We start from the raw sequence: 10,449 nt of genomic DNA, 5'->3' as shown, positions 1-10,449 counted from the left end.
GTTTAATTTCTAATACTGTATTCCCATTTAACTCTATTTTCTTCTGAGGGGTTGGTTTTCAAATATACAAATTGTTCCCATACTAACAAACCCTCCGTTATTTATGTCGATTATCTTTCAGCGGCAGGTGGAGGTAGCCATTAGACTTTATTTGCGAGGTGGCAACCCCACCTAACCGCTTGAGCGGGTAGGCTGGGAGATACCCAGCCGCCTCTATACGATGTATACTCTCACACCAGTGAGAGAATTCACTTTTTCATTTGGCTCAGTAGAGATCGGATGTGTCCGCTCTCCTGACTGTCATTGGACTTTTTCAATTCTGCCGTTTCTTTTTAGGTATGCGTGTTTTCTCTTGGGATCGCTTTCACCATGCGAACCTGTCCAGGGCAGGGCACGAGGGTGCCCCATGTGGGACCTTCATGTCGTCGTTGGAGATCGACCCGCACTCTTTGTGTCCTACTTGCCGAGGGCATTGATGCGAGTAGTGTTCGCCCTGCGCAGAGTGTATGGAGTGGTGTGCCTCCCAGTGAGAAAATTTGGGCGGCGTAGGAAGAAGACAACTAAGCGCGACTGCTCTTCCTCGGGTGAGCAGAGCACGTTCTTCTTCTCACACACCCAAATCTCTCAAAAGCTCCTTCTCGCTCACGGTCTTACGAGGGACAGTCGAGTAGGAGTGCAGACCAATTAACTCCTTGGCAACCCTGGGGTACTGGATGAGTTGTTTCTTCCCCTAGAGGAGCAACTTTTCCACCAGCTAATAGCGAGCCATTCTCCCCTTCAGATCTGCTACAGGAGTGGTCGTCCTTAGGGATTTCGGGACCCCCTTCAAAAGAGGAACTGCCGCGACTTCTCCAGCGTGGTGCCAGGAAGGAACCTTCTCCAGAACTGAGTGCTCTTTTCTGGAAGACGCGCACGCTCTAGGGCCTCGCTCTCGTGAGACCGCAGGTCTCAACTCTCTCCTCGGAGGCGTTGCTATTCATGAGGAAGTGTCTCGCGATCGCGATCTATATGATAACGAGCTAAGTCTAGATCTAGGTTCAGACGCTCGTGTTCTAGATCTCTGTAATCTAGATTACAAGAATGTCGCTTGCGCTCTTAAGGACGACACTCCCTGTCATGAGGGCGGCGTTCACGTTTGCTAGGGTACTGTTCACGAGAAAGACTTTCTCGATCACGAGGCCGACGTTCACGTTCGTAAGATAGGCATTCGCGACGTTTACGCCTTTCTCGAACGAGAACTAGACTCTTTCGTTCATGATCACAAACACCCCGTTCGCGATCAAGGTTTCCTCCTCTAGAGGTAGAGGTAGGCGGACGCGCAGTCCTAGCCCCTATACCAGACCTTCCAAATGACCTCGGACTAGACCTGAAGATGAGAATGACCATTCCTCTAACAGGCGTCCAGCTAAACCCCCAGTGCCTTTCACCGCCTGGACAGTTATAGCAAAACGTTCACCTACGCAACGCTCGGAAATGCGTCCAGCTGTGACGCGTTCTCTAGTAAGAGTAGTCCCTACTTGGAAGCCTCTTCTGCCGACATCGTCAGACGTAGGTGCTTCTCCGGGGCAGCAGGTAGGCGTAAGACCATCCTCTTCCTCTGTGGCTGCTAGTGCTGTCATTGCGAGCACTTCTGCTCGTGAATCGCGTCAGTTGACGGGGAAATTCGCAATATTGTGCGTGAATCTCAATTTCACGTGCAAATTTGCGATTTCTGCAAGCAATTCACGAGCAGATGTGTCGGAACCGCGAGCAAGTGCGGTACCAACACCTTTGCCTCGTCCCTCTACGTATTCCACCTCCAACGGAAGACCAACACCCTTCCCAGAAAAGTTCCTGACTTTGTGGTATTTCTTGACTGTAGACCTGTTGGCAACATCTCTGAACAGCGAGCTTCTGCTGTACTGTTGTCCAGTCCTGGACTCTCGGGCTCTATGGCAAGATGCATTCCAAAAACGGTGGGACATCGACATGTACGCCTTACCTACGTTTTCTTGGATGAGAAGACTGCTCAACAAAACCAGAACATCCAATGATCTAATGATTACCCTTGTAGCTCCGCTATGTCATCATGCAGTGGTTTCCGGACCTCCTGCAACTTCTAGTAAATCTACCGAGAGAACTCCCTCCACGACCAGATCTACTCGAACATCTTTCAGAAGACCGTGCAGTCGCTTCGACTTCACGCGTGGAGACTATCCAGCGTCTTCTCTCTCAGAAGGGTTTTTTACGACAAGTTGCTAAGCGAACGTCCGGATACACGTGTAGGTCCTCAGCCTCGGTCTACCAGGCTAAATGGAGAGTACTCTGTGGTTAGTGTTGTGGAAAGAAAATATCTCCACTCGATGCCACTATTCCAGTAATAGCAGAGGTCCTTGTATACATTCTGGAGGAAAAACTCCTCTCCGTCTCGCCTGTGAAAGGCTTTGGCTCAGCCTTAAGCCTTGCCTTCAAGCTGAAAGGAGTAGATATTTCCTCTTCGTTGGAGCTTTTTTTTTTACTCATACGGAGTTACCCGATCACTTACCCCCAGTCAGAGATTAGGCCACCTCCTTGGAGCGTGGTTTGCGTCTTGAGATCCTTGAAAGGACCTCCTTACGAACCATTATGCTGTACAACTGACCAAACTCTCACTTTCAAGATGGCGTTCCTGGTTGTTTTAGCCTCGGCAAAAAGAGTTGGTGAATTTCATGCCCACTTGTATGACATCGCTCATTCAAGGGGATGGGGGAAGTGACACACTGCTTCATCTCAGAGTTTGTTGCTTTGTCTCAAAATCGGGGCATACTGGACTGTAGATTCGGGCCCTTTCAGCTTGCGAGTTTTAGTTCTGTAACCAATGACCCAGTTCAGTTGTTACTATGCCCAGTGAGGAGTTTGAGACTTTCTTAAACACACTGCAGCAACATGGCCCAGACTAACACCTCTGTTTGTTGGTTTAGGTAGAGTAAAGAGGAGGATCACCAAGAACATGGTTTCCACCTGGATTTGTCAAGTAATGGAAAGAAGCTTGGCTCCTGATCCTCCTCAGGCTCGTCAACTAAGAGCCCATGTTGTCAGGGGAATCTGTACTTCCCTGGCATTCAAGCTCAATTTTCCGCGTTGCAAGTTCTTACAGCGGGCGTGTGGAAGACAGCCCATTATTTAAAAGACATGACCCACAGGAGACTCGATACGTTCTCTATCGGTCATGCTCACACAAGTGGTTCAAGATACCTCAGGCTCCTTGATGGACAAGTAGCAGTTGGGTGGGGGCAATGGTTACCCTGGTTAAGACTGGGAGGAATGAGAAGAATGTCTGGCTTTCCTTTCTTCATCTTCCCCTCCCTTGGGGTACAGCACTATGGGTCCCTCTGCAAGCTGGCTTCAACCTCTGTAGGTAATTATCACTTCCCTTGCGGAGTCTAGTATAAGTTATAAGATTTTTATAGTGTACACGTCCCCATTGCTTTGAGGGAGCAATGAGATAAGTCTTGTTTTCCTATATAGACTTGAAGGCCTTCATACAAACAACAATCTCTATTACACTGCATTGCACAGGCTGCGTGTATACCATCACCTGTCCCCCAGAAGTCCTGCCTGCAATAAAAAGTGAAGTCTCTCATTGGGTACCCCCCATCCACCCCCAGCCTACTCGCTCAAGTAGTTAGACAGGGTTGCTACCTCACAAATAAAGTCTAATGGCTACCTTCCAGCTATGCTGAAAGATAATCCACATGAATAACTCCAGGTTTGTTTTAGTTACGGAAAAATACAAATTGTCTCCGAATTTGTCATATTTGTTAGATGATGTTTCATTGTCATACCATGACTCATGTCCATACAGTAACACCGATCTCACTAAAGTGGTACATAGCCTGGTTTTTTTTTATGTAATTTCAGGTGATTTGATTTCCAAATTTTACTTAACCCAGCTGCAGTCTGATTTGCTTTTTTCAATCTTTCATTAGGTTCCAATATTACAGACCCGGTTTTAGAGATTATAGTTCCTAAATATTTAAATGATTCCACCTCATCAGTCCTTCTAATATTTCATCTTCTGTTGCATATTCCATTCTCATCTTGTCTGTCTTCTATTTATCTTGAGCTTAACCTCATGTGATATTTCATGCATTCCGGTATACAAGCTTTGCAAGTACTCTGGTAATTTGCTAGTAAGGACAGCACCATCAGCATACTTGAGGTATACTAATTTCCTGTTAACAATCCTCTTTCACCATCCCCAACTGTTCTATTTATTACAAAATCTATGAAGAGGATGAACAACATAGGTGACAACACATTCCCTAGGAGTACTCGACTGTTCACTAGAAATTCATGTGGTAGTAGTCCATTAACATTTACTCAGCACTTACTATGCTCATTAACAGACTTGATCAAATTTAAATTTTTTAAGAGGAACTCCGTAACAACGCAGAACTCTCCACTAAATAGGCCAGTGCACACTATCAAAGCCTTTTTCATAGTCTACAGATGCCATGTAAAGTTAATTTCTGTATTCTACACATTACTGTACGTGTCTCAAAAGGAAAATTTGGTTGGTACAACTTCTACCTTTTTGGAATTTGCTTATCTCTCGGCTTTTCATCAATCTTTCTCTCTCGTCTCTTTAGAATGAGCATACTCTATATTTTCATGACAACTGACGTAAGTGTGAGGCCTCTGTAATTATTGCAATCAGTCTTATCTCTATTGCCATTTTCACCAAAACTCCTAGCTCCCATTCATCAGCTTTTGCTTCTTCATACCACATTCTACAAAATAATCTTGAAAGTATTCTGGGAATCTTCACTTTCTGCCAAAATCATGTCAGCAGTTATTCCATTGTATCCAGAGGCTTTCCATCTCTTTTTTTTTTTTTAATGATAGTTTCGACTTCAAACACACTGAATTCATTCATAGGCACATCAAGGTCTTCCTCGGCTTCAGGTACATCGATCAAATTAATCCCTTCAAATCTCCTATTCATGACCTCACTAAAGTGTTCCATCCAACGTTGCCTTTCCTCATCTTCTGCTGTTATAACAGATTTCTCTCTCATTTTGATTGTAAAAGCTTTTTTTTTTATTGCCCCAGTAGAGATTTCAATGATAATTCTAAGAGCAATGCTTACACCATAGCCGCTCCCTAAATTCATAGTTTTGTCAGCCTCAGTTGCTTTCCTGTCTAAATATTCTCTTTGTTAATCCTGGCTTTTCTTTTGACCTCAACTATCAATACTGGAATACTTTGCAATACCTTGTAATTTTCATTAATTCTTCAGAAACTTTCAAAAATCAATTTCTGTCTTTGTCTCCTTTTTATAGTATCCCAAATATCGTTTGCCATTCTTGGTTTTCTCCTTGTAACTGCATGTCCAAAGCTTCATTACCAACTGACTGATATGGTCTTAATGTTACAGCATTCATTATTTGTCATCTCTTTGTCTCTTAAAGTCTCTTAAGACTGCAAATGGATTCCTACATTCAGTTGCAAATAGTCAATTGTTATTTGATTATTAACAATAATAATTTTAAACTTTTATTTCTAGGTCCAATTTCATCACGCGCCTTGCTGTAGCCCCTCGTCAAGCTCTTTTAATGCGTCTTATAAATTTGGCGGAGCCATGGGGAGGCAAGGATAATGGCTTTGGCTTAGCCCAGTGTTGTCAGGACCTTCCCTTGTCTGTGAGTTGATATCGATTTTTGTACCTTACTGGACAACATTATTCTGAATGGAAATTGTTGAATTAATAGAAAATTCATAGATTTGGTAGACTAGACTGGTAAAAATCTTGATAATCATTATAAAAGGGGAAATTTTGGCTAGCAGGTGTATTATCAAACTGCATAATGTCTTAGGTGTATATCAAACTGCATAATGTCTTAGGTGTATATCAAACTGCATAATGTCTGAGGTGTATATCAAACTGCATAATGTCTTAGGTGTATATCAAACTGCATAATGTCTGAGGTGTATATCAAACTGCATAATGTCTTAGGTGTATATCAAACTGCATAATGTCTGAGGTGTATATCAAACTGCATAATGTCTGAGGTGTATATCAAACTGCATAATGTCTTAGGTGTATATCAAACTGCATAATGTCTGAGGTGTATATCAAACTGCATAATGTCTGAGGTGTATATCAAACTGCATAATGTCTGAGGTGTATATCAAACTGAATAATGTCTGAGGTGTATATCAAACTGCATAATGTCTGAGGTGTATATCAAACTGCATAATGTCTGAGGTGTATATCAAACTGCATAATGTCTGAGGTGTATATCAAACTGCATAATGTCTGAGGTGTTTATCAAACTGCATAATGTCTGAGGTGTATATCAAACTGCATAATGTCTGAGGTGTATATCAAACTGCATAATGTCTGAGGTGTTTATCAAACTGCATAATGTCTTAGGTGTTATCAAACTGCATAATGTCTTAGTTGTATATCAAACTGCATAATGTCTTAGGTGTTTATCAAACTGCATAATGTCTTGATGTAAAGAATGGTGCTCAAGTCAGGGAGAAATTGAGCAAACATCACTAAGTTAGGAGAGTTCACAAACATATGGCTGTACTGAGGTCATATAAATTTTAAAGATTAAGGTATATAAAGGAAGGTCTTAAAGAAAGTGAAAGTAAATTTATGCTACACATGTTACATGAATGCAAAAGACTTTAGTCAGTAGATGTACTAGTGTTTACATTTACCTTGCTTGAGTTAACCGTGATTAGCTAGTGGGTGAGCTTGTAAGCAAATAGAATACATTACCAAACAAAACATGATGGAAACGATTGAGTCTATAGTCCATTTCTTTTAGCGAGTCATATATGCACCGACTCGCAGCTGTGCCCTTTTAGCTCAGGAAAAGTTTCCTGATCGCTGATTGGTTGGATAAGATAATTCTAACCAATCAGCGACCAGGAAACTTTTCCGAGCTAAAAGGGCACCGTTGCGAGTCGGTGCAAATATGACTTGCTAAAAGAAATGGACTATAGTTGAAAACTTACAGTAGTTCACCCCAGGGTAATTTAAGTTAATCATACAATGTATGAGTTGCTTTTGTTAATTGGTTGCTTTTTACTCAACTCATGTAAAAGGGAAAATATTAGAATTTTGAAGAATATTTAGAAAAATTTTGTTTTTAAAAAGACTTGGGGCTAAGTTCAGTACAGACCCTTTCTTCAAAATGAAACTGTAGGTTGTATAGAGTGATAAGAAGATATCTTTGGGGGAAAATCATTATCTATCAGTGTTTGTAAAGAAGGTTTTGGGGAAAATAGAATTGTGTTGGACCCTCAAACTCTAGATTGTTCTACCATTTAACCATTGGTAGAAATGATGCCCTTCACAAAGAGTTTTGGCAACTCTGGCACCAGACACAAGAAGTTTATAGCACTTTTCATCAAAGTGAGCTTGAAGGGAATTATTTTGATTATTTATTGTAGAATTTTTTAGTCAATTGCGTAAGGAAAAATGATAATGTAAATATACCCTGTAATTGTGTGGGTAGGATCTCGGCAAGTAACTGATGTCATGGCCAGTGATTTAAAATCTTTGTGGGACTTTTTTTACTGTATTCATTTGGTTTCCATGCTTTGTATAAGAAGTTCATTAATTCATTTTGATAAAACCTATACAGTATTTGGGTTTGAAGTATATCTGTTTTAACAGTACTTTATTTCATTTCATCTTATTTTCTATTGAGAAATTAGACACATTTGAAGTTTTAATATTTTAAAGTAATTTTTCATTCCACTGTATAATGTAGCACTGTCAAAAGGTTGAAGTTCAATTTAGAATTTGTGATTGATAAACTTGCAAATCATAAATTTTTTAAGGATGAATCTTGAAAAATTAGTTTTACTTTTACTTCTATTTGTTTTAGATTACATTTTCATTTTTAACTGGGTTTCAGTCCTTCCCTGAGAATGCCACAACCCTCCATTATGAGTTCTACGGTGAACACCAACAGCCGCAGCAGCAACAAGCATCACAGCAGCAGCAGCAACAACAACAACAGCAGCAGCAGCAATCTGGTGACTCTCCAAGCGGGAGCAACAGTACTGGTGCTCGAAGTAGTAATTCCATCATTACTATTCACATCGATAACATGCAGAATATATCAAAGTCACCAGCACAAGTCATGGAGGAGCTTTTACAGGTCTACAAAGTGCCTATGGAGAAACAGGTGAGGAGTTTGTACAGGTAGTCGTCGACTTACGACTGTTTGACTTTACAGTTCACTGATGGTGTTGCAAGTGTGTCGGAAATAGTACACTAAGGGCTGATTCACACCCGACACTCACACTCACGTGCACGCAATTGATCGCGCTCAAATATTCTTTAATGATAAACAGGCAGAGTATTCAAACCATCCAGTTAACCCCTGGGGTGAAGAAGAATTTCCTTTGAAAATAACTGTAATATTAAGTAAATATTGTGTTATAATATTTTTTGTTGGGGAACAACATTGGAGAAATACTACTACTGTAAACCAATTTCAACGAAACTTCGACATGTGGGATATGATTTTGAAGAAAATGCATCGAAGTACAATTGCGCAGTGCATTTAATAGAAAAATTATATTGTTTGACGTGGCACAGGCATACTCTGTACTGAGTGTCCCTCTAGTTCTTAGTTCTGTGGTTCCAACATTATCACCTCTATTATTGACTTAGAAAGTGAAGATAATCTAAATAATTTTGCGTTGTACTGCAAAATTATAACTTTTGTGTGTCTTAATGCACAATCCTACGGATGCAAAGAGTATTGCATATGTTTTATCAGAGTTAATCACAAATTTTTCATGTGTATTCAGCCATTTCATGGACAGCATAGTAATATCTGCAATTGGTGATATAAAAGACCCAAATTGATGACTGAAAAGTTATTTTATAGCAATTACAGCATTTATAGTAAGTGCATCCTTTACCTGCCTTGGTTTGCACAGCAATATGACATGTACTACTATATTTTGTTCATCGCTTACAAAATGACACCTAATCATGGTGTTCTTCTTCTTTTAGGCAAGTGACATTTAAACCTATGCTTACCTCTTGAATAATTTCCTTGCAAGGTTTTGTAGTTAATTTAGGGAAACCACATAAAAACTTTACCTTCGAACAATTTTGTAGGAAGATGTGTAGTTTCTTGTACATCTTCATAAGGTTAGGTCTTCATTTTTAATATTCTTCTGCATTCAAAGTAATTGACATTAATGAATTCTTTTCCTTTCAGATGATCCTGTTTACCCACATAAGATTAGCTCATAGTTTTGGTTCGTTTGAAACTCGCTTGCAGTGTGTCCAGGCGAGACTACAAGCATTGTCTGTTTTAGTGTATTGCAATGCATTGCAGGTGTGTAGAAGAGGTGTTTTGTGTTAATATTGATGCAATTTTGAGTTATGATAGGTCTTTATCATAGTATGTATGGGATAATTTATTTTTTTGTATGGCCAAAATTGAATAGTGATGCCTCAGCATACGAAAGTAATCCTTTCAGGATACGGTTCGTATGCTGATTTTTTCGTATCCTGAGTCGCGTTTTACATGTAAATAGCCTAATCCGTTCCAAGCCTTACGAAAAGACACCTTTTATTTCATAAACACGCTAAACTGTAGTAATAAACATACAATGCAGCCATTTCTATCATTCAATAATTAACCCAACCGTTAAAAACAGCCTAATCCATTCCAGAAACCACCATGAGATTATTCAATAATGTAGTTATAGCCTAGTTATCCCCTCCAAGCCCTAATAAAACGGTCCGTTTTCTTTACTACTGTATAAAAGTTACGGTACTGTATGTAATGCATTTGGATCAGTGAAGGTGTATTGTTACCTGTACTGTACACCTAAATTAAGGGTTGTTACCCTGAAAAAAAAGGTACTCTCGGCGACGAGTTGGGATCTCGTAAGCTTTTCGTATCCTGAAAATGTTTTCGTATACTGGGGCATAAAAATCCTCGTATCGCTTTTCGTATCCTGAATTTTTCGTAAGCAGAAACTTTCGTATCCAGAGGTATCACTGTACAGTGAAACAGTATGAATGCTTTAAGTAGAATAGATTGTAGTAAGAAAAACTTTTGAATTGAGATGATGACAAACACTGCGCAAATTTGACTTGGTTCAAACTCTGTGATTACTTTTAATAGTCATGTTGAAGTGAACTGTGTGATATAAGTAAAATCTGAATATGAGAGTAATGTATTTTTTTATTTCTGTATCAATTTCCCTTTAAAACTTTTGAAACTATTTCAGGACAATGCTAACACAGTGTTATATTCGGGGCTTCTGGATGAGTTTGTGGAGGTTTTGGAAATTAATGATCCAAAACTAACGGAAATTAAGGCCGCCACATTACGTACTCTAACTTCGATAATCCATCTGGACCGTATGCCCAGTTTTCCTAAGTGAGTATTTTTGTTGTGTGCTATCAAAAGCCTTGTAGACAATATAGTA

General features: G+C 40.1%; 1 protein-coding gene across 8 annotated transcripts in view; it reads left to right on the top strand.

The window, feature by feature from the left end:
* The window catches only part of HUWE1 (HECT, UBA and WWE domain containing E3 ubiquitin protein ligase 1), a 106,086-nt gene that overhangs the window by 19,956 nt on the left and 75,681 nt on the right, over positions 1-10,449 (top strand). For all 8 annotated transcript variants that reach the window (XM_068362873.1, XM_068362872.1, XM_068362870.1 and 5 more), the window contains exons 6-9: positions 5,528-5,663; positions 7,902-8,174; positions 9,225-9,344; positions 10,249-10,400. In XM_068362873.1, the coding sequence (XP_068218974.1) occupies positions 5,528-5,663; positions 7,902-8,174; positions 9,225-9,344; positions 10,249-10,400 (681 nt within the window). The remainder of the gene's footprint in view (positions 1-5,527; positions 5,664-7,901; positions 8,175-9,224; positions 9,345-10,248; positions 10,401-10,449) is intronic.

The sequence above is a fragment of the Palaemon carinicauda genome, chromosome 39, assembly GCF_036898095.1.
Source record: "Palaemon carinicauda isolate YSFRI2023 chromosome 39, ASM3689809v2, whole genome shotgun sequence".
In the NCBI taxonomy this organism is placed as follows: Eukaryota; Metazoa; Arthropoda; class Malacostraca; order Decapoda; family Palaemonidae; genus Palaemon; species Palaemon carinicauda.
The sequence above is the reverse complement of the archived record's forward strand: the minus strand, read 5'-3'. Positions and strand labels throughout refer to the sequence as shown.